Source organism: Pongo abelii, chromosome 3 (genome assembly GCF_028885655.2).
Source record: "Pongo abelii isolate AG06213 chromosome 3, NHGRI_mPonAbe1-v2.0_pri, whole genome shotgun sequence".
Classification (NCBI taxonomy): domain Eukaryota; kingdom Metazoa; phylum Chordata; class Mammalia; order Primates; family Hominidae; genus Pongo; species Pongo abelii.
This window is the reverse complement of record NC_071988.2, coordinates 108,496,550-108,520,595: the sequence shown is the minus strand read 5'-3', so window position 1 is coordinate 108,520,595 and position 24,046 is coordinate 108,496,550. Positions and strand designations below refer to the sequence as shown.

The 24,046-nt window shown below is 39.8% G+C and overlaps 1 protein-coding gene across 9 annotated transcripts in view; it reads right to left on the bottom strand.

The window, feature by feature from the left end:
• Positions 1–24,046, bottom strand: part of AFF1 (ALF transcription elongation factor 1) — a 204,386-nt gene that overhangs the window by 24,245 nt on the left and 156,095 nt on the right. For all 9 annotated transcript variants that reach the window (XM_024245831.3, XM_024245833.3, XM_063723829.1 and 6 more), the window contains 5 exons: positions 21,416–21,470; positions 10,696–10,750; positions 10,533–10,570; positions 8,035–8,191; positions 1,393–2,331 (listed from right to left, as the gene is read on the bottom strand). In XM_024245831.3, coding sequence (XP_024101599.2) covers positions 1,393–2,331; positions 8,035–8,191; positions 10,533–10,570; positions 10,696–10,750; positions 21,416–21,470 — 1,244 coding nt within the window. The remainder of the gene's footprint in view (positions 1–1,392; positions 2,332–8,034; positions 8,192–10,532; positions 10,571–10,695; positions 10,751–21,415; positions 21,471–24,046) is intronic.

Genomic DNA, 24,046 nt, shown 5'->3' with positions numbered 1-24,046 from the left:
AATATACATCCTTTAGTCTGCTGCGAGGAAGTTCTGAAGAAAGCAGTCGCCCTTTACTATTCGGTAAAGTCGTGTTATATTTTTAACGCAGTGGATTAATCAGTCGAATCTCAGACATGACAGCAGGCTTCATAATCTTTTTTTCCTTTGTTATTCTTAGCTCAACTTCCACAGCTGAGTAAGAAGTTTTTCACGTACTTACAAGAGTGTTAAAAATTTTATTCCTTCTCAGCAGGAGAGAGTTGGCCCTTCTTGTGACTTTGTCTCTGATACTTGGGCAAGTTGGCTTGGGAATGCTACCAGGGAAAAACTCACTAATCTTTCATCATCATGAAAAAGCAACAAACAGAACAAGAGCTCAATGATTCAAAATAAAAGGAAGGAGACTGTCTAAAACAGCGACATGTTCAAGTAACAATCTTAAATAATGCAGCAATTTTTTTACTCTGTCCATTCTGTATCCAAAAGAATCTTCCAATTATAATAAATAAAATGATATGGTCAACACTTTGCAATGTGCCATTATCAGCCTATATTACTCAATGAGACACTAATCATATGTTAGTAACTGTAATGGGTGTTGTATGGTCATGTGTTAAAATATGCATGTGATATTGGTATAAAAGATCCTACTATGAGAGTAAAATTTGTATAGAGCAGTTCTTTTAATAATTCAGAATATGAATTAACATTTCAATTAATATAAGATCTCAACTTCTAAGGCAAAACCTAATGGGTCAGGTGGTAAATGCCAGTTATAAGAATAAATGAAAATGAGGCTGGGCATCGTGTCTCAGGCCTGTAATCCCATCACTTTGGGAGGCAGAGGCGGGTGGATAACTTGAGCTCAGATGTTCAAGAGTAGCCTGGCCAACATGGCAAAACCCCACCTCTACAAAAAAATTCAAAAATTAGCCGGGTGTGGTGGCACACACCTGTGGTCCCAGCTACTCAGGAGGCTGAGGTAGGAGGATCATTTCACCCCAGAGGTAGAGGCTGCAGTGAGCCAAGATCGCACCACTGCACTCCAGCCTGGCAACAGAGCAAGGCCCTGTCTTTAAAAAAAAAAAAAAAAAAAAAAGGGGGGGGGTTGGGGGCGGCCCTAGATGCTACATTATCCTAAAAGAAGCTATTGTTTTTAAGGACTGCCTCACCTTTTTTCAAACTAGCAAGACCGATGGAAGGACATAACATATGTTAATGCCCATCTGCAGAATGAGAAGCAAAGTCCAGACAGGTAACGCTGGAAGAAGGTGCAAAGGCTACAGCGAATCAAAGCAAAGACCTGTGAGACAACTCAACTAGGCCTAAATCAAAGGCTGATCAAAGATACTGCCAGGCCAACGGCAAGGATGGTCCACGCTGGAGTCAGGGCAGTCTCCCCACACTCACCTTTCTCTTTTTGGCCAACTTGCTTGAGCTGTCTGAGCTCCTCTTCTCAGAGCTGTGCTTCTTCCCTGCGGGTGGCTGTTTATCTTCTGCTTTCCTCTGGCGGCTCCCCTTCCCGGGAGGCTGGGGTATCCGAGAGAGCAGGTCTAGGGTGATCTTCACCATCAAGCTTTGTGGGGGAGGAGTGTCCCTGAGTGGTGAGAGCAGCTTGGTGTCTCTCAAAGGCAATGGGAGTCTGTCTTTGCGGCTGTCCTCCTGGACCACCACGGCTTGGCGGCAGCCACTAGTCCTGCTGCCGCTGCCGCTGCCACTGTGGGGTGGGCCCTGGCTCTGAGTCAGGGGAACAAGAGCAAAGTGCTCAGGGCTCCTGTCCTCCACATTGTCCTTCGTGGGTTCTGGGCCTGAGGGAGCCTTAGAGGGAGCAGGGAGGGAGCTCTTGTGCTTCTTCTTCTCACTGGAGGGGGGCACTGCTGGCTTGGGCTCGTTGCTTGCTGCGGCCCGGGGCCGTCCTTTCGTCTTCACCTTGGGCTTGTCTTTGGAAGTCTGGTCTCGGGAGCCGTAGGGAAGAAGCCCTGGCTCCCTTTCCCCCTGCAGGCTGGCCCGTGAACCTGCCCGGGCAGAGGCCTTGACAGGTTTTTTGGGTTGTTTGGTTCCAACGGTTTGCCTCTGTGGGGGCTCCTGCTGTGCCGGAGACTTCTGACAGCTCCTCTTTCCGGGGTGGGGGGCTTCGGGTGGGGCCCGGAGGGCTTTGCTGGAGCTTTTAGGGGGAGGATCTTTGGATTCAGAATGCTCCTGACTCGTGGCACTGTCACTGCTGCCCTTACTCTCTGGGTGCCGCCGTGGGGGCTCTGTGCTTCCGGGGCCCTCCAGTGGCGCAGCTGGCTGGCTGACTTTGGTCAGCCAGTTGTCCAGCTGCCATTTGTTTGTTGTTGGAGGCTCAGGCTAAAAATAAGGAAAGAAAGAAAAGTGTTAACTGACAAATGATGACAAATTATTCTTTTGTGTTAGTCACCCAATTATACAACACTGTCCTGCAGAGGAGCAAATCCCTCCAAACCCAGAATTTAGGTTCCAGTCATCCTCCTCAAGTTATAAGTTCTATAACAATTAACTCTTAAAGCAACCTTCACTTTTTTGTGGGATTTAGAAATTTGGTAATAGCAAATATTAACCAATAGGCAATTGCCAACTGCTGATAAATCTTTATAATATATTCTAATGGTAATTATAGTATAAACAGAATTGACACATTTTGGTTTGTGAACTACTCTATTAAGGAATAATAGGAGGAAATGAGTAAAAAATCATTTCATCAAGTATTTGCAGAAGGCAGCTAATGAATAAACTAAGTTTTAGTGGGTTCACATTTTATCCTTTTTTTGACGTATTTTTCAACTAAAGATTACTTTTATTCAAGATGAGATCATTTCTTTTTGTATGTGACAGGGTCTCAATCTGTTGCCCAGGCTGGAGTGCAGTGGCATGATAATAGCTCACTGCAGCCTCAAACTCCTGGCCTCAAGTGATCCTCCTGCCTCAGTCTTCCAAAGCACTAGAGTAACAGGCCCATTTCTCTCATTTACTTAAAAACATTACATAGTAAATATTTATACGTGACAAAGTTATCATATCACATATAGTGTATATAGTGATTTGCAATTTTTACACCTTGATAAAGTCAGCTGGGTCACACTAGCCAAGCATTAATCCCATGTGAACTCTTTAAAAGTCAAACACTCGGCCAATATGGTGGTTCAGGCCTATAATCCCAGCTTCGGGAGGCCGAGACAGGAGAACTGTTCAAGCCCAGGAGTTCAAGACCAGCCTGGGCAACACAGCAATACCTCATTGCTACAAAAAAATTAAAAAATTAGCCAGGAGTGGTGACACGTGCCTGTGGTCCCAGCTACTCAGAAGGCTAAGGTGGGGATTGCTTGAGCCCAGGAGTTTGAGGCTGCAGTGAGCCACGTGCACTCCAGCTTGGGTGACAGAGTGACACCTCGGTCTCAAAAAAAAAAAAAAAAAAAGTTATACATCAAATCTCTCATTACAAGCAACCTGGTCTGAAACAGCACCTATGTTTCTAAGATACAAAGGGAGGCATACAGTCAGGGGCAATGACAATGTACAATTGCATGGCATAAAAACAGAGGTTCCTGGCTTGTTACCTTAAATGTTAGTTCAACCTTTGTTGATAAATTAACTGCTGTTGCATCCCACCACGTCTCTCCAGCTCAGCTGTTGGACCTTATTAAAAGAATAACAGAGACTCTTGTGTCTCCAAGTTCCACTACTCTATCTTGCATATAGTGGGTGCATGAGATATATGAGTATTCCGCTAGGTGGATTACTATACCCATGAATTTCACATCATATAGAAAAATATTAGTGTCTGACAGAGTGAGTGATAGTTACATTTATTTTAAAGACTATACATCACTGTCCTTATGTCCTTATCTTAAGAAAAATACTAATTTCTTTAAAGATCCACTCTGGGAGGTGGTTTGTAGAAATAAGTCATATACATAATGCATCAGAAAATTAGTTGAAAGACACACCACTTCAGATTTATTTGCTTAGATTATAGATAAGGAGAACACTACAGTAGATGGAAAGGTTTTAAGGGGAAGAAAGACTGCTGACAATTTTCCCGACTGGAACATCCCAAATAATTCAACTCCATAAAACATGGAAATCTAATGATGCAAAATATGTGGCTATGACATAAAGGATTTTTGGCCAGGAAAAGGTTAGGTAATCAAAGGATCAGGTAGATAGTTCATGTTTAGTGTGACTAACAGAACAGAACTAAGAAACTTAAAAAACCAGGCAAGAACATCCTTTGGACAGTAAGGTGACTACGTAATTCCTTTTTTCTTTCTGTTTACTCAATACTGCTGCTTATGATAACATTATCTTCCTTACGGCTTCCTTCGCTTATGTCAACTGTATACCCATGCTGTCATCTGAATTTAAGGGCAGAGAGGGAGGGAAGAAGGAAACCACTATTATGTGGCAGGCATTTTGTCACATGTAATCTAAATCCGTATTCAATATTTTAAGAACGCAGAATGGTTAAGAGTAGAGAAAAGATTAGCACACAATACCCACTTGTCAAACATGATTTCCTGGAGACTTCAGGGTGTGGTTACATAAGTGGTTAACTGATGGGACAAGGTAGTGAGATACAACACTTGCCAATCACATCAGGCACAAAGCCTTCACACCCTTCCTCAGGAAAGGTACAGACATATCTTACCCACTGGCTATATCTACAACTGCACCCCAATCCCTGACATGCTCTTTAGAAGACTATTTATGTGTGAACCCAAAAGGGAAGTCATTCCCAGTATAAATAACATCTGGTTCCCCCCCAACACCCAAAACAGGACAGTACTGAGATGCATTTAGTAGTCCCTAAAGGAACGTCCTGATTACAGAAATAAAATATATTCTTCCACTACAGTCCTAAAAATGTTCCGAAGGAAGGCCTATGTCCCAATTTGAGGGTAAAATTGGGTAGTTGTGCCAGACAAGGGGAACAGGTAGGGGCAATCCTGTATACCCAATATTAAGTTGTGAAATGTATATAATTTCTTTGATACATTATTTGGGTGTTGAGATGGAAAAAATGTTTTCATAAGGGATTAATTAAAAATATATTTTAGGCTGGGCATGGTGGCTCACGCCTGTAATCCCAGCACTTTGGGAGGCCGAGGTGGGTGGATCACTTGAGGTCAGGAGTTCGAGACCCGCCTGGCCAACATGGTGAAACCGCTGTCTCTACTAAAAATACAAAAATTAGCCAGACATGGTGGCATGTACCTGTAGTCCCAGCTACTCAGGAGGCTGAGGCAGGAGAATCACTTGAACCCGGGAGGCAGAGGTTGCAGTGAGCCGAGATCACACCACTGCACTCCAGTCTGGGTGACAGAGTGAGACTCCATCTCAATAAAAATAAAAATGGAAATAAAACATTTTTAAAAATAAAGTTTAAGTAGATAAAAGTGCCAAGGTTTTAGACTTTCAAATATCCTGGGAATATTTTATCTTTGTTTAGAGGATCAAAGTTTGGACTTTCATTTCTTCCTCTGCCTCTCCTCATCCCACCCCCAATCTGCCCTCCCAGTGCTGGTGCAACCCAAATACTGCAAATTGGAAATAGGAAAAAAAGGATATAATTATTTTTTATTAGGTGTTTTAATAAATTGGCAAAAGTTAGTATATTTTAGAATGAATTATGATTTTGAATTAAGAGGTTTTGACCTATGCACAATATAGATTTACTCTTTTAGTAACACTACATAGCTATGGGGAATATGAGTGCAAAATTTTTTTTAAAAAAGAGCATTAAAAAAATGGAAGATACACACTAATTTGTGGGAGCTAAAAAATTAAAACAATTGAACTCATGGAGATAGAGAGTAGAAGGATGATTATCAGAGGCTGGGAAGGGTAGTAGGGGGTGGGGGGATGGTTAATGGGTACCAAAAAAAAAAAAAAAACCAGAACAAGCTCTAGTATTTGCCAGCACAACAGGGTGACTGTAGTCAATAATACTTTAATTTACATTTTAAAATAACTGAAAAAGTATAACTGAGTTGTTTGTAATACAAAGAATAAATGCTTGAGGTGATGGGTACCCCATTTACTCTGATGTGATTATTATGCATTATATGGCTGTATCAAAATATCTCACGCACTCATATATACACCTACTACATACCCACAAAAATTAAAAGACAAAGAAAAGAGAAAGTTAAAAAAAATTTAAAAAGGAGTGAGAAAGTTAAGAGTGAAAATTCCATAATTTACAGTAGTGATTATGGAATATTAATGAAAAAGAATTCTCATTAATATCTGTATGTACAGCTTATTATGGAATTTGTGTGACTCTGAAATAACACCAGAAATTTATAATAATGCAGGTATTTATTGTAAAAGGAAAGAGATGTAGTTAAATACTTTTAGGAAAAATTCAAAATTTAAAATCTAAACAAAGATAAAATATTCCCAGGAGGATGAGCCTCAGTATATAACACATGCTGTCCCCAAGCCTGGATCTGCAATACACAACATACTAGCCTTTTTTAGTAAAGTGATTTTAAAAGATAAGGTAGGATGGGACCATTTATTTTACATAGGTTTCACTCTATTCCAGTAACTTCTCAAGCAATAAAATATATCTATGTCTCATTACTACAAACGCCAGACTTTCTATCAAGTTTCAATTATTCAGCCAAATCTGTAATATTTCCATTTTATTTGAATTAAATGTTATTTAATTATCTTTTTGATGTCAGTAATCTAACTAGCATGAAAATTTTTCTTAAGAATAAGGTGAAACATAAAGCAAAGATCTTATAAACATTAACAGTGAACATCACACAATTTGTCTGCACAGCATATTCAGTATCCTGAATAGAAAAATTATTTCAATAGCAATTAGTATCATATAAAGAAACAAAGAGCCCCAGAAACACAGTGTAGTTTCTAAAATCTGAAAGGCACTTCAAGTGCAGTTAATACTGATGCATGTCTGTCCACTCCAAAACATAATCAAACTCTTATTTTCTGCACCAGACACAGATTCGCATCTAACAGAAAATGACAGCCAGTTATTTTCTCAGCCTCCCTCACCTTCAGAGAAGACCCTTAAGTCTCCCTACATTAGCTCCAGATGTATTCAGTTAATGCCCCATTGGAACTGCTTTGCTTTCTAAACAGAGACAAATACAGAAGGCTTTTTAATGCTTTCCTAATTAGAAAGCTTCATTTCCTGGCATTCCCATATTAAATATCTGGAATAATTTTCTCGATGTGGGCTGGTTTCATTCACCAAAAAGAAAAGAATGCCTTCCCTTTTCATTAATTTCTTTCCCCACCATAACGTTTACAATGCTACCCAAATTTTGAGGTTATTTGGCAACGCTGTTAGATGTTACTAACAATTTCTTGTGCTCAACAATCCAGTAAATAGCATAAATCCTCTAGATTTATTTAGTGCTTAAGATTTTCAGTCTTATCAGTTTATCTTTACAATATTCTCCTGAGGGTGGGTGACAAGCAAACACCATCATCCCTGTTTCACATGGGACAGAAAGGAGCAAGAAACAGAACCCTGACAAAATCAGTTTGCCATCAATTTAATGCATGGCTTTTAGTGATTCGAAAATAGAACTCCTGATGACTTATTTCTAGTTCACATTCCTGCCCTTTGCTAAATCAGGCAGTCTCCTTTTGCTTTAATTCATGCATTTCTAAAATTTCAAAAAGAATTCTCATTAATATTAAAATAGCAGCCTATTGAAACCAAGTTTTCTTTTTAAAAGAAGGGAAAAGAAAATGGTGTGCAAACAGTCTTAATGAGTTGATCTTCAAAACACCACTAGCAACGACAGAGAAGACCTATCATTTTCAACAGGGGAGAGAAGACCTCTCTCCCAACTCTCCTTTATTAAATATTTGGTAAGAAGCAAATAAATAGAAACAGATGGCTCTAGACAGCATAGGAGCAGGAAAGCATTGCCCCATGGGACAGAATGACTCAGTCTCATGGTCAGTCCTGGCCCACAGCACAGACTCTAGCTTCAAAGGACAGAATGCTGCCATCTAAGGTGGCCATCTCGAGGGGGGACACGGTACCTCCGGAGCCGGGGTTTCTAGGGGCTCATTTTCTTCGCTGTCACTTGAACTGCTCTCGCTCTCCGAGTCTGAGGAACTGTCTGAGTCACTGGTGCTTTCTGACTCTGCACTGCTGGAATGTGCTGATGCCACTGGTTCTGGAAGGGACTGTGGAGCACTGCAAAGCAATCAAAAGATAAAATTAGAAGGCACCATGCAAGGTGGATTTCTTCTTTCTCCCTTGCCCATTTTTCTGCTACTCAAAAGGGCGGGCCTTGGTATTAGATACACTGCTTAACGATCATATCATCCAATTGAGAGAGGCCGAAAGTAGTTTAATAGAAAAGCAAAAACCTCTGAAAACTGTTCACCAGATAAATGCATAAAAGAGAAATTTTTTATGGTGGGGAAAGAAATTAATAAATGTGAAATTTTACTCCTGAAGAATATGTCAAGTGATCCAAAATTTAAGTTAGATGCTGGGTGCTTCATATCAAGGGTTGGTAAACCATTGCCTAGGCTGGCTGCCTGCTTTTCTAAATAAAGTCTTATTGGAAGACACCCATACCCATTTTTTTAATGTACTATGTCTGCTTTTATGCTGCAATGGCAGATTTGAACAGCTGCAAGAGAGACATATATGGCCCACAAAGCCTATAATATTTACTATCTGATCCTTTAAGTTTGCTGGTCTCTGCTACACGTAACCAAATCAAATTAATTTCTGTAAGAAAAGCCAGTAAATTAAAATCTCCCTATATTCTCTAAACAAGAACTGCGTGGTAGCCAAAGACCACTAAATATAAACGGTGTTCCTTTGCAAGGTGAACTCAAAAGTAACCAACCATTCACACTTCCTGGCAGAACTACAAAATGGACCATTCTTCATAAGTGGCTTAGGGATCATCCCCAAATATCAGCCAAAGTAGAGATTATCTACTCCAAATTTTAAGAATGGGGCAATAAATCTAAGTTAGTGAGAAAACACATTGATCACACTGCTAGACACATACAGAATTTCAAAGCATATATAATCTTAAAGCTTCACCCTAGATGGTATTAATTAAAGCAATAAGTCATTAATTATAATCTGGACAGATTTCAAATCTACCTAAAATATTTTCAAAATAGATTCGTAAATAACACATATTAGAATAAAAATTATTAAACAATAACAAAATCACTAGTTGAGGTAATTTTAAAACACACACAATACCACTATATAATCTCCTCACAGAAATGCTGTACCCAGTTTGTGGCCCTGTCTCCACTGGCAGCTGAAGAGCATAAGTCAGTGATGAGCAAAAGGGGATATATTCTCAATGTTACTCCTGCCTCAAATTTGTACCCCCGCTTGGTCTCTTCTTTTTCCTTTTCCTTCACTTTTAGAAGTTAGGCTACCTTGTCATGTTTTATGAGTCATCATAACCCACCAGAAATTACTGAACAAAATAAGATATAATTAAACAAGCAAACCTTATGAATCTGTAAGAGTGCACATAATTACATGGGCTTCCTCCACATTAACTGTAACATCCCCTGCATAATGGACAAGATTTTATTGCTTATGTCATCTCTGAGTGGATGAGCACATCTCAAGTGAGTAAAATAACTTTGTCCATAAAAGGCAGGTACCTGGCATATTACCAGAGGAAAATATTATAAAAGTAGTTCAAATAGTTCATATTTTCAAAAATTAAATCATCACATTTCCTAAAGTATGGCTGGCTTGTTCCATTTCCCATCACACTAAAATGTACTGCTGGTCATTTTGAAAAGCAGCTGAAACAATATGAAAATTCATGTAACTAAGAAAACAGGCACAATGGAAAAGAAGTTCTGGAAATAATTGAGCTTTACTGAAAACAGCAAATCTGTTACCTCCATTAAAACACTGGGCTCGTCAGTTTAACTTTTCAAATATTGATTACCTAATACTGATGATAAATTGTAGTTTAAGCTTGTTTGTAAACTCCTGTTTTTGAGACAGAGTCTCGCTCTGTCACTCAGGCTGGAGTGCAGTGGCGCGATTTCAGCTCACTGCAACCTCCACCTCCTGGGCTCAAGCGATTCTCCTGCTTCAGCCTCCCGAATAGCTGGAACTACAGGCATGCGCCACCATGCCTGGCTAATTTTTGTATTTTTAGTAGAGACAGGGTTTCACCATGTTGGCCAGGCTGGTCTCGAACTCCTGACCTCAAGTGATCTGCCCACCTCGGCCTCCCAAAGTGCTGGGATTACAGGCGTGAGCTAGCACGCCCAGCCTGTAAACTCTTAAAAATCTTTAACATCTATACTGATGATACAGATGAGTGTGAGGCTCTCGCTTCTATAGGGTTAACAACCTCCCTATGGCTGATTTAAGCTTCCAAAATATTTAACAGGTACTTTCCTTTTACTGTGATCCTTCAGCTCCTTCCCATAAAAAAACTATGAAAGTACTAAATAAGGCTTTATTTTTCCCATTTGGTAAAAAATTGCAAACATTCTGTACAGATGGGGAGAAACCCACACGGTACCTTGGAGGTGCAGATGAGGAGGGAGGCTTCTCTGGGGTCTAGGCATTCACAATAAGGGGAAGAAAGACCAGGAAAAGAACAAAAAACAGGTTAGAACAAGCAGCTCAGATCTGTTAGATGGATTTAAAAGGACTCCTGGTATTACAGGCTGTGCAACACTTACTTGTTCACTGTCACTGTCCTCACTGTCACTGAGCTGAAGGTCATCTTCGAGCATGCTGGAATGGGCAGGGACACAGAGAAGAATGAATGTGAAATGATTTCTAACAACTTTTCTAACACGTAAACAGAAAATATGCCTAATTAAACAAAAGAGAGAGAGGATATAAGTTTTCTTTATTTATTAAAGGCTGTAATTTCCTGAAAATGTAAGTTTTACAATTATACAATTACAATGTACAAATACAGTTATAATTATACAATTATAACACAGAAACCAGTTAAGTGCAAGCCTCTTACCATCTCAAAACAGACTCTTTCACATGCTACAACACTGAAGCAGAACTACCACAAGACAAGGATTCGTTGCGAGCCCTGAGACTAAAGTCCTCTACTCCTAATCAGTGAGGTCAGGGTCCATGCAAAGAAAACAAATGGGAAGGGATACATAATATACTCAATTACTTTCTTCCATAAGCTCTAACTGAACTAGAGTAATTAGCCATTAAATGAATTAAAGTTGAATGAATGAATATTTGTAAAGGACTCAGAACAGTGCCAGGCACATAAAAAGTTCAACATTAGAATTAAATACACAGTAAGATGTATGACGCTATCAAGGCAAATATCACCCAACAGTGCAGTTATTTTACATTTCTGTCTAAAGGACATTATTAATAGTGAGCTTTATTTTTCACATGTAATAAATTATTCTCTTTTGCCTATGTGAACACTGATCAATGGGAAGAACAGTAACACAAACACGATTGTCTACAGATTATGTTTAACCTTATTGCTATTGTTTCAGTGGGGAAAGAAAAAAAAAATTTCCTCAAACTTGGATTAATGTATCTGTAGGCATTCTGGCTTATGGTGAACCTAAACAGTAAAAAGCAAACATTTGTCAATCTGTCCATGTGTTGTCAAATTTTAAAAACTCCACCGGCAAATTATTAGAGGTTAAAATCTTTCAGTATTTCCAAAAATACCTATTCAAAAATCTGACCAACAATTTTTACGGCAAAGCCACTATCTACCACTGAAGAAAGCAGGCATGGTGTCTTTGGAAATCCTGGTAAAAATCACTATATTTTCTAATGAAAATGAATAAAACTTGGCTGTTTGGTAAATGACCGCCTACATGAGGTGGTAATTCTGCCAAGAAACAACTTTCATAAATGTACTAAAAACATACTGGGATAAGTTTCTAAATAAAATGAAAACTGTTAGCAACTTGTAAATGTAGATCTTGCTCAATATTTATCTAACAGAAGCTAAATTCATATATTTTTTTTCCTTTTGAGACAGGGTCTCACTCTGTTACCCAGGTGTGATCTTGGCTTACTGCAACCTCCGCCTTCTGGGCTCAAGCAATCCTCTTGCCTCAGCCTCCCGAATAGTTGGGACTACAGGCGCAGGCCACCATGCCCGGCTAATTTTTGTTTTTTTGTAGAGATGAGGTCTTACTATGCTGCCTAGGCCGGTCTAGAGCTCCTGGGCTCAAGCAGTCTGCCCACCTCAGCCTCCCAAACTACTGGGATTACAGGCGTGAGCCACCCTGCACAGCTAAATTCATATTTTTCCAAGGCTAGAAAATACAGCCTTCAGACATAGGACTTGTCAGTTAGCAACATAATGGTATACAAAAAAAAGTCACTCAACAGGTTTATTGCTAAATGGTGGCTTGGCTGAGATATACACAAACAAAAGATAAAAGATGTATCTTTGAAATAAATGTAAAGTATAATACAACCAGAAAAAAATCTGGCAAAGTGTATTCAGTATTAGTCACCAACCACAACAAAACAAAAAACTGACCTCTTTCTTAGTTACTAGATTTGTTTTGAATAAAACTGATTTGCCTTAATTCCTGTAACATCAATGATCATGTAATCCAACCACACTTCCTGTTTTGAGCACAGGATTAAGAATTCTGTAACTTTCTCTTCTAGCTACCAAACATCTAACTTCCAAGAAATATACTCTCCTAAAGTAAGTCAGAAAGTTAGAGAAAGTTCTGACTTTTGGCTCTACTTCCTCTTCAGGATAAACAGGCACCATGAAAATGCTGTCCCAGATTCTAAAAATTTTCCCTGCAGAGAATTACATAGATAGTAACAAAATAAGCCTACAGATACAAAACCTATTCCGAACCTAAGGAGTAGGGACTGTGATCTCTGAAGGAAGATTGCAAAAGCTGTCTCCAAAGAAACACTCAGAAATGATAAACCAGTATGGTCAAACAAAACCTCTCCTCCCTCATTTGGGATGTATTGGGATTTATACATAAAGTATTTTACTTAATAAAAATTTGTGAGTATAATTTATTTGATAAAGAATAAACATATCTCACATGAGAATCAGCAGATATGTGTATTACTAGTGTCTGCTGGCACAGCCAAGAGTAACCACAAAATATTCCAGAAAGCATGATTTACTGTATCACCAGAGGTGGGTATCTCAATGTAAACTAGCATGCTATTATTGGAGGAGAAAATGGCAGCAAGAAAAAAATTTTTTTCTTAAGTTTTTGATTAAAAAACACGTACAACATCTATTTTTAAGTTACAAGTCATAACTAAGTTATGCTAATATAGAAAATTAATCATGAATGCCATTATAATTTTTTTAAAACAGAAAATCTACATAGCTGAAGATAGTTTGATGACAGGTGAAGGATTTTTAGACATAAGGACAAATTTTAAAGGAATTTAAATTTCTTTTAAATTTAAGAGGCTAAGGCCCTCTGCCTGTCCCACAAACTGTATTTGGAGTCAAGCACATATTATATGTGAAGAATCAGTCCTTGAATGTGAAGAATGAGGAGATGAACTACAGCACACTTGGGTGAGCACCTCTGTTCCCATGACAAGAGAATCCAAATCTCTTAGACCCAGTCTCAGTCATAGCAATAAAGCCTAGGTCAAGAGAACAGAAAGCTCAATGGATATGCTGCTTCTTTCTCACCTGTAAGTTTTTTGAATTAGGATCAAATCATTTTCACCTTTATATTCTGTCTAGAAACTGGTAGGTATCCTAAAAAAGCAGGCTGAATGAATAGGACCCCTTTGTTGAATAATAGTATCATGTAGCTGTGCCCAATATGTGATCAGAACAGACACTGCCTATCATTACAATCCTGTGTGGTGGCTTTTGACCATCCCTTCACATTCTAAGGATGAGGAAAACAGCCCCCTGACATGCCCAAGATCATGAAGCTGGCACACGCTGGAGCTGGGATACAATCTATCCCATCTGATACAAGATCCCCTTGTTCTGGCCAATGTATTACACAATGGTTAGAAAACCCAACTGATGGAATTAAATGTAAGTTCCAGAACCCACCAAGAGAAAGACTTTGATTTAAAATAAAACTACTTTCCTATTGGAACTCAATATGTTATGTTTCCCTTATGAAGATAAATTAACTTTTAAACCGTATATACTTTAACTGGTCAAATAACAAGTTTCATTTCCAAACGCCAAGTTAAGGCAGTTATTTCAAAACATACAGAACCATATTACCTACTTTGATACTATTCAAAAGAAGCCAAATTGCTCAGGTAAAGCAACTCTTTACATGTAGATTTAATCACATTTTACATTTGGTTAGGTAAACTTTTTGCTTACAGGTAACAAACAATTCTCAAAACCCTTTGTATAAATGCATTTTTCAGGCAGCTGTTCTAGCAAAGCTTAAAGAGCCACATACAGGTTCTGGCAGGCACGCTGCAGTGAGTCAACCCGATTGCTACTGTGTGAAGACATAAAGACAAGTCGCCATTTATTTTCCATTTCTTAGTACTGGGCTTGCCCAAAGCTTTCACTGCCAATATTTTGTAACATCTCATTCAGACCCAAAAAGTATTTACATAACCTTATTTCTTGGCTTAACATTTCTTATGATCATTTTGAGAAGGAGCAAGTGAAGTCAAGCTCATAGCAGTTATTTAAAATTAGTAAGTCACATCCATGGTATCAGTTGTGCTAAAAATAATAAGAAAACTAACACTTTTCAGGAACCACTAACAAGTATGTGAGAATGTGTAAACTTATAGAATCTCACAAATCTGAAACTGATCCGGGGATAGGATGGGCAATGGCACACAAGGCAGTAGAAAGAGGCTGGGCTCCAGAGAACATCCAGAATCCCAGAATTTTTTTTTTTTCTTTTTCAGACAAGTTCTCACTCTGTCGCCCATGCTGGAGTGCAGTGGCACCATTATGGCTCACTGCAAACTCTTCGCCGTCCAGGTTCAAGTGACCCTCCCACTTAAGCCTCCTGAGTAGCTGGGACTACAGGTTTGTGCCACCATGCTTGACAATTTCTTAAAGAAATCTTTTGTAGAGACGAGGTCTTTCTATATGCACAGGCTGGTCTCAAACTCCCAGGCTCAAGCAGTCCTCTCATTTCAGCCTCCCAAAGTGTTGGGATTACAGGTGTGAGCCCGGCCCTAGAATCCTGGCATTTTCAAAGCAATCAGGCTCTGATTCCTTTCTTGATGTATGCCAGAAATAAGGACTGCCCATGTGTTCTAAGAGATGGTGGGAGGTTACAAATTATGAAGCAGGCTAAACAAAGAATAGATGAAAAAGTGAAAAGGCAGATCTCCAGCAGTTGTGACATAACATATAATAGGAACTCTCCAAATAGTGACAATAGTTAGAAGGCAGAATTCAAGTTCACGGGAAACTTTCCACAGGAATTATGGGGTAACAAGATAGAGGGGAAACTGACTCTACATGATTAACTCTAGTGAAAGAGGTTAATGGTTGATATGATAAAAATGGTTGCTGGAGTTATAAAAGATTATTTAAACTCCATGGATGAAGTGAAGATTATCTGATGTCAAATAAGGAAATGAGAAAAATCACAAGAGTGTAAATGAGGGAAAATCTGAAGTTAAATCAGTAAGATTAAATCAGTAAGTATGACAAGGTACAAGAATGATATACTTTCAACAGAAACGAAATCTAAATTACTTTAAATCATGTCTATTAAATATTGTGTATAGGTATTCAATCAAGTTTATCATGTAGTATCTTTCCTTCTGCATTTATTCTGAGCACTTACTATGTGCCAGGCACCGCTCTAGACCCTATGGCTACAACTCTGAGCTGAAAAATATCCCCGCTAGCCTAGAGGAGGAAGACAACTAAAATACACCATTTCTCAATGGGTAACAAGCCTGTGGAGGGAAAAGGATAAAAGAGAAAGGATGGCTAGAGGTCACTCTTTTATACAGGGTAGTTAGGGAAAACTACTGATAAAGGCCACCCCAGGTCACAGCTGAAAGGAGGGAGAGAGCGCAATGCAAGTCTTGTGGGGAGAGTCATTAGAACACCAAAAAGAGCAGGGAGGCCAAGGCTGCCAGAATGGAAAATGGACATGTGTGTCAGGGAGGGGCCGTGGTAGGGGATAGGTTATGGAGGTTCTTGAAGGCCCTTGCTAGGAGGTGAAGGAGGCAGGAATGTTAATATGCTTGTGAAAGTGGACCACACCTTGTTGGTTTAACAGCCCAGCATCCCATAGAGAGGGTAAAATACACAAACTACCCTTAAGGCTAAGATTCCTAGTGAATTAAAATATATTTTATTCAATCTTTCAATCTATGTTTAAATTAGCCTAGGGTCACTTATTGTAGTAAATTAGCAGTTATGATGTAAAATGACACTTAAAGGGACTCTTAAGGGCGCCCCAAAAACCAGGTTTTATATATGCAAATGAGCTCTTTCAAAGTAATCACTTTAAAAAAAAAAAAAAAAAAGACTCCCTAAGGTTTTCAAAAGCTTTCAAAGCCTACAGCATAATCTGTCAAGCCCCTTTCAAGGTGGCAAATAGTCTCTGCCTTTCTCTTATCAAATGTCACCCTCTCTGGGAGACCTTTCTGGGCCCCTTTTCCCTGAAGTATAACTACTATCCAAAGAATTCCTCTCAACCCTGTCACTGTCACATCCCTTCTTCTGTATTATATGCCACCTACAGTTTGTTACAAAATATTTTGTCTTATTGACCACAGTTTCTCCAAGTACATAAAGCACACAGCATGTGGGACCGGGCACAGTGGCTCACGCCTGTAATCCAAGCACTTTGGGAGGCCAAGGTGGACAGATTGCCTGAGTCCAGGAGTTCAAGACAAGCCTGGGCCAAACGGCGAAACCCAGTCTCTACTAAAAATACAAGAATTAGCCAGGTATGGTGGTGTGTGCCTGTAGTCCCAGCTACTCGAGAGGCTAAGGTGGGAGGATTGCTTGAACCTAGAAGGTGGAGGTTGCAGTGACCCAAGGTCACCCCACTGCACTCCAGCCTGAGTGACAGAATGAGACCCTGTCTCAAAAAAGGAAAAGAAAAAGTGAGATCAATACTTAGTGAAAAACATTTTAATTAATAAATGTTCTGTGATGGTGGAGGCTTAATGCAGATCTACAAATGTACAAATAACCAGCACAAATGTTTATTCCTTGTTTTTGGGAAGCAGAAGAACTGCGAATAAGGGATGTAGGTATTACTTCAATGTCAAGTTCTAAGCTTTACGCATGGGGCAGATTTCTACTACTTCCATAATATTTATCAGCAAATTGTACTTTCAGTTAGACCTGCCATTGAAATATCCAGGTTCAAACAGTATAAGCTAACATTTGAAACCGAGGAGAAATTTAATTTCCTTAGGCTAAGCATGATTTAAATACGATACAAGTAAAGCATGTCTTCAGACTTAATTCTAGAACATTTCAGCTGACACTACTTACGTCCTGATGTGACAATTTTATATTACAATAAACAGAATGAGCCTTCCCTTGCTCTTTACCAAAATATTTAAAAGCCAACAATGTTTTGAGTAAAAGTTGAAAACTCGGGCTCATTTGAAAAGGTATCAGACTCACCCCAGCCTTATTAACTTGGCACCAGTCTTTCTCATCCAACTCGAGGGACAATCCCAATCTCAGCCTTCACATCCAGATATTTCCCTCACTTCAAAAGAAACTTTCCACATAAGTAATAAATACTTCAAATTGCTATAATGACTAATTTCTGTCTCTTATTTTAAGTAAGTGTTGATTTCAGAGGCCAAAAACATGAAAAATAATGGAAGGCACCTTTTTGTAAGGACTTGGCAATTCTGGGGTAGAAGAAACAAGTTAGCTAGAATATACAAATAAATTGCTTTTTAGTTTCTAAAATATTAACATTTTTGTCCTCTTTCAGAGGCTGACAAATGCACTGACACCAGTAAACTAAATCTGGCTGCACAGAAAGAGAACTGTCCACAATTATATGAAGGTCACAGTTACCATACAGAAAAAGGAAATACTTTACACTTTGTCCTCAGCACTTCACAGATCTAAGCCTTAGAAAGGAAGAGGATTCCAAAACCAAGAGCCCTTAAACAAATACACCCTCTCTTAAACTTAGGGGCAAATTGCACTAACATCCTAGCTAATCAGTTACCTACAGAACTTTACAGAAGGAACTCATTATTTGAGAAATAACTACAGCTCAGACTACATGCTGAACCATTACATTTAATTTCACAACTACATCCTTCTACCACGTTGCTACCCCCTACCGATATCTGGGTTAATACAGGCTGCTCGCAAGCTTATCCTTTACTACTGGGCCTCTCTTTTATCCTCTTATATGTCCTATTCCACTTGTCTAAGGATTCCCAAGTCCTCATAACTCTGAAAGAAAAAGCATTAAGACCTAGATTGATTTTTTAAATCAAAGTGTAAATGACCCTGCAATTAATAATTTTTTCTGACATTCAAAATGCATTAGAATATCTCCCTAGCACTCTATGTGCCACTCAAATAGCTTAACTGCATGTCAAAGAACCCTAATGCTGACAACAGATCAAATCAACCTGCGAGCACTAAGAGATTTGCCACACAAAATCTGAAACGACTGCAATTTGCCAATTAATTGGGACACCACTTTCTTCTAATCTCCATTAAAAGTGAGTTCATAAAAGTCATTCCTTTTTCCCAAGGGTACATTTCATTTTGGCACTTATCAATACCACCACGTCTAACCCCCACATAATCACCAAGTCCACACAACCCTCATTATCTACTCGGCCTCAGTATCACTTCTCTTCTGTGTTACTCTTACCTCTCCTCCCTTCCACTAGGTCGTACTTCCAACCCCTGCTGTAAATCTATTAGGATCATCATAAATATTCTTTCCTTGATAATTTTATATGTACTAAATTAATAGTTTTTATAAAGCAAACACTACATGTCACAAGATATACTTGTTAGCAGCTTTCAGGCACCTCTGATTTGAGTGGTTTAACACTGCTATCAAGAAAACCACTCATTTCACTGAGCAATGTCATCACAGGAATGGTCTGTCTCTGAAAGTCTGAAAGCTGATGGAAATTGGAGTGGTAGGGTGTGACTTCTGCCTGCTCAGTCTGAGGCTACCTCTCAGGCATAGATCAGACCCAGCTGCCTTTCTTCCTCTACCCACAGGCCAGAGACACAGTCACTACCCGACTTTGGTGCAAGTGCTCCACCCACTCTACTCCTGGGAGAGCTCCTCCCCTCTATGCTTACAGTCAGTTGGGATACCCAGGCTTTAATGTCCCTTCCTGGCTGCCCCAAAGACAATGGTCAGGGCCTTTTATGGTCTACAGGGCTTGACAACCAACCATCACAAAGAAATACCTGGTGTAAAACCCTGGGGAGATTACAGAGCTTCTACAGAATTCTTACAGTTGTGGTCCTTGATCTGCAGATTCTACTCCTTACCAGCCATCAACTGGTTTAACAAACCTCCTCCCTTCCTTAAATGTAATCCATGTCAGTGAGTCTACAGTCTTAGAATTTAGCAGCCAGTAAAATTTCCAAAAAGATAAAGGGAGTGTGGTGGTGTGTGCTGGTAATCCAGCTACTCAGGAAGCTGTGGCAGGAGGATCACTTGAGCCCAACAGTTTTAAGACAAGCCTGGGCAACATAGTGAGACCCTGTCTCTAAAAATATGTTAAAACATAAATATGTAAAAATTAAAAAGGAAAAAAAGAAAAGGTGAAAGAGAAAAGGGAAGGGGAGCCGGGCATCATAGTAGCCTGTGCCTGTAGTCCTAGCTACTCAGGAGGCTGAGGCAAAGAATTATTTGAGCCCAGAAGTTTGAGGCTGCAGTGTGCTATTTGGGTTTGTGAAGAGCCACTGCACTCCAACCTAGGCAACAAAGCAACCTTGTCTCCAAAAAGAAAAAGAAAAAGAAAAAAAAAAGAGGCTAAGTGTGGAAGCTCACAGCTGTAATCTCAGCACTTTGGGTGGCTGAGGTGGGAGGACTGCTTTAGCCCAGGAGTTGGAGACCAGCCTGGGCAACACAGGGAGACTCCACCTCTACCAAAAAAAAAAAAAAAAAAAAAAAAGGGAATAACTAACAAAAGGTAACATTTTACTTTGCCAGCAAAAGGCATTAAAAACAACAACAACAAAAAACCTCATCATCTACCAGTATCACAAATAAAATACATTCTTACCACATGCACAAAACCCATCTTTCAGACCAAAAAAACAAAAACACCTCGTCTTCTTGTTCCTTTTCCCCTCATTTCACAAAGTACATTAAGGAATTGGCACTTGAGAAACAAACACTTAACCCAGACCCACATTTAGTCATGGCAAGGAGATAAAATAACCTCTCCAACTCAATGTATAGTTTTTTAAATAATCCATAGCAATCCCCACCTTCCAAAATACATGGAACAAATATTGTGCCTAAAACTAAAGGAAAGTTGGAGCTTAAACTCCTGGGCCACCTGAAATCCTGAGACTAGCAACACAGAGTTAGTGACAGATCAGATACTGGAGGAAGGCCTCCTCATTTAGTCCCTATGCCCACCTCTTGTCACATGAAAGTAAAGTAGGAAGAGTTCAATACCATCAAGAAATGACAAATTGGGTCAAAATGCCAATTTAAAAATCTTTAATATGCAGTCTAAAACGTTCCAAAAACCCAAAATATATCTGGACTTACTGGCCTTAATAAAGAATAACTGGGCAATAAGATTAGTTCTTTATTCGTAAATTAGGCCAAAAAGGGGCGGAAAATCTTCAACTGTGCACATCCCCCAAAACTTGTCTCCAACAGCTAAAGCTATTTAAGAATGACATCTTAAAAGCAAAGGCCTTCTATTCCCAGAGTTAAAATGTAAATAATGGCTCAAAAACCCTTTTTCCCCCTCAAGAAGACCCTTTACCAAACTCTCCAATGGTACATAGACCTTCAACAGGGCGACTTAATCCAAATATTAGGCCAGGCGCAGTGGCTTACACCTGTAATCCCAACACTTCGGGAGGCTGAGGCAGGCGGATCACCTGAGGTCAGGAGTTCGAGACCAGCCTGGCCAATATGGTGAAACCCTCTCTCTACTAAAAATACAAAAATTAGTCAGGCATGGTGGTGGGCACCTGTAGTCCCAACTACTCAGGAGGCTGACGCATGAGAATCGCTTGAGCCCAGGAGGCGGAGATTACAGTGAACGGAGATCACGCCACGGCACTCCCACCTGGGCAACAAAGTTAAGACCCCATCTGAAACAAACAAGCAAAAAAAATTAATGTGGGCCCTTTCTTCCCTTTACAATGCAGCAGTATCTTATTAATGTCATTACATAAAAGCAGAAAAGAAAAATCTAAGCAATGCATTGACATGAGACATTACAATTCCATACTACAAATTTTTAATACACAAAAAGCATTTCACTTACGATGACGTTCCTTGCTGAGAATTTGAGTGAGTTTTTGAAGATGTATCATATTGTTCTGTGGGGGAGAGAAACATTATCAGAGCAGCACAATGACACATATTTACAAGATCCTTAGTTGTAAGTTCTTTTACGTCCGTCCCCACTTTTTACCTAAACACACTGCACTTGGTACAATCTTACCATTATAAGATGACATTTATGTTACTTCTAGAGAGAATGCTTGTTCAGAATCAAAAACCTCTCAATAGGCCAAAAACACTTTGAAAAGCACTGCTTGCATCATACCCTACCTATGACGCCAGGAACTTTCCTACCTGTTGGAAGATCTCCCTGTCCTTGACGGGGTGGAGGCCCACATGGAAGCACTCTGCCAGGGCTATGCTCCCAGGGCCCTGGCCACATTGTGACTTTACATAGATATTAGTGATTTGTTATCATTCTCTTTCGACAGCCCTGTCCTAGGTGCTCTCCATCCCACCACCTGTCCCTTCATTATTCAACTCCCCACATGCAATTCATTCACTCAGCAGCTATTTATAGACTACTTCATAGATACCAACATGTTTAAGGCATTTGGCCCTGTCCTCAAAGAGCTCATAGTTGACTGAGGGACATGAAACGGGTCCATAAATATCTGTAATCCAAGGCAGTGTGAGATTAAGTACACAAGTCAATTACATAAATTAACTGCCCTGGAAATCCACAGAATGGCTGCTCTCTTGGTAATACCAAAGAAGGCAAATTAAAGAACGAACAAAATGAATTGTGTTACAAAGGACAGCCAAGATTCTGGCAGAGTGATGCTGGCAAGAGAGAGAGGACAGTGGGAACAAACATGAAGAAGAGGGTCTGAGTTTGGAAAGGACAGGGCTGAGGTGCAGAATCTGTGCTGGACAGCACTAAAACAGGCGGAAGCAGATTTCAGAGGGCTCTGAAGGCCAGGATGGGAAGTTATGACTGTATTTGCTGGGCTATGAGACACATCAACGATCTAAACAGGAACATGACACAGTGATTCCTCAGAAGGATTACTCTGGTAGTGCTACCTGGCATAATTTAGAAGGGAGCAGGAAATGTTACGTGTGGAGGCAGCTGCATTTGTCTAGACATGAGGTAATAGGGACCTGAAACAGAACTGGAAGTGAAAAAGAAACATGGGTACCTTTTAGGCAGGGCTGAATGACATTTCCCACAAATGTCTTGTGGAGACCCTTGCATATTTGCAATTAGTCACTTTACCCTCATGGTGGCAGCAGCTCTTACATGATATTTTCAAATGGCCTCCCCTCTGTCTAGAAAGCTAGCACCAAGACTCCAAACGAGAGGGGCACAGGCCCCTCCTCTTCAGACCATTCACAGGGACTCCACACGATCATCTTGACTGGGTTCTAAGTTCCACAGGGTCTGGGTTTTGCAACTGTGGACACATAACACTAGGGCATCCAAGTAAAATCCCCCTACCTTCCCTCTCCAGAGACTCTAAAACCTATGTACCAGTACCATAAGATCAGTGTTGAAGAAATCAGAGTTGACTTGCTGGGCATACTTTAAGAAATGTGTGTCTTCTCTTCACTGAAAGCTATATCCATCCATACCCCACCATCCTCTTCATCCTACATGCAACAAACTAGATCCCTCTTTTTCAGGTCACATTCTCACAAAGATAAATAAGGCTCCCGGAATAGCAGAAGAAAGTGACAGCAGCATAAAAGATGTGGGGGTAAGCAGCTGGAGAGCCAGGACCTCCAGGAGACCCACCAATGTTGGACAATTTCTCATCAGAGTAACAAGGAATTGGCCCACATTACTGCATAGGGCAAGAGGATGATCCATCCCTGGCCAAGAAAGTGCTTACCAGTTCATCTTCAACTATATTTTGCTAAAAGGAGAAATCAAATGGTTTAATGCACTAAAGGTTCTTTCTAAACCATGAGTTAGCAATAAAACTAACCATGAGCAACCCCGTGGAAGACATGCCACCTGCATGACCAGCAGCCCAAGCAGGCCAAAGGTAGGGGCGGAGTGGTGCATAGCAACCCTATCCACGGCTGAGCTGGTGTTCTGCCTTCAGACCTGTGCGCATTCCACTGGTCTGGGCTAGCTGCCAAGATGTGGAGAAAAAAGATTTCCCAATCTTCCCAAGCAGCCATCCATTTCAGTTAATTTTACCTAGCTACTCATACAATACTGTAGCAATATAGTCGGGTTTATTTATCTGCATTTTGGGGAAATTTTAGTTACGACTTCTTTGCAAGATCTTATTATCTCTACAGCAGGGAACAGCAAATTTTATCTACAGAGGCCAGACAATAAATATTTTAGGTTTTTTGTGCTATACTTTGTAGAATAATAGACAAATGGGTGTAGCTATGACCCAATAAAACTTTATTTACAAAAACTAGCTGCAGGGCAGATTTAACCCTCAGGCTGAAAAAGAATTACATGGCAAACAAATATAGTGGGGCTAGACAAACTGTATGTCATATTCCTTATAAAAATTTCTTAGTTTTGTTTCTTAAAACACAAGAATCACACACTCCAATCTACTGTTATATACAATTCCTAGCTCTGAGAGTCACATTTGGTACAGCTACTATGTGTCAGTAATACCACACTGCATTTGTTTAGTAT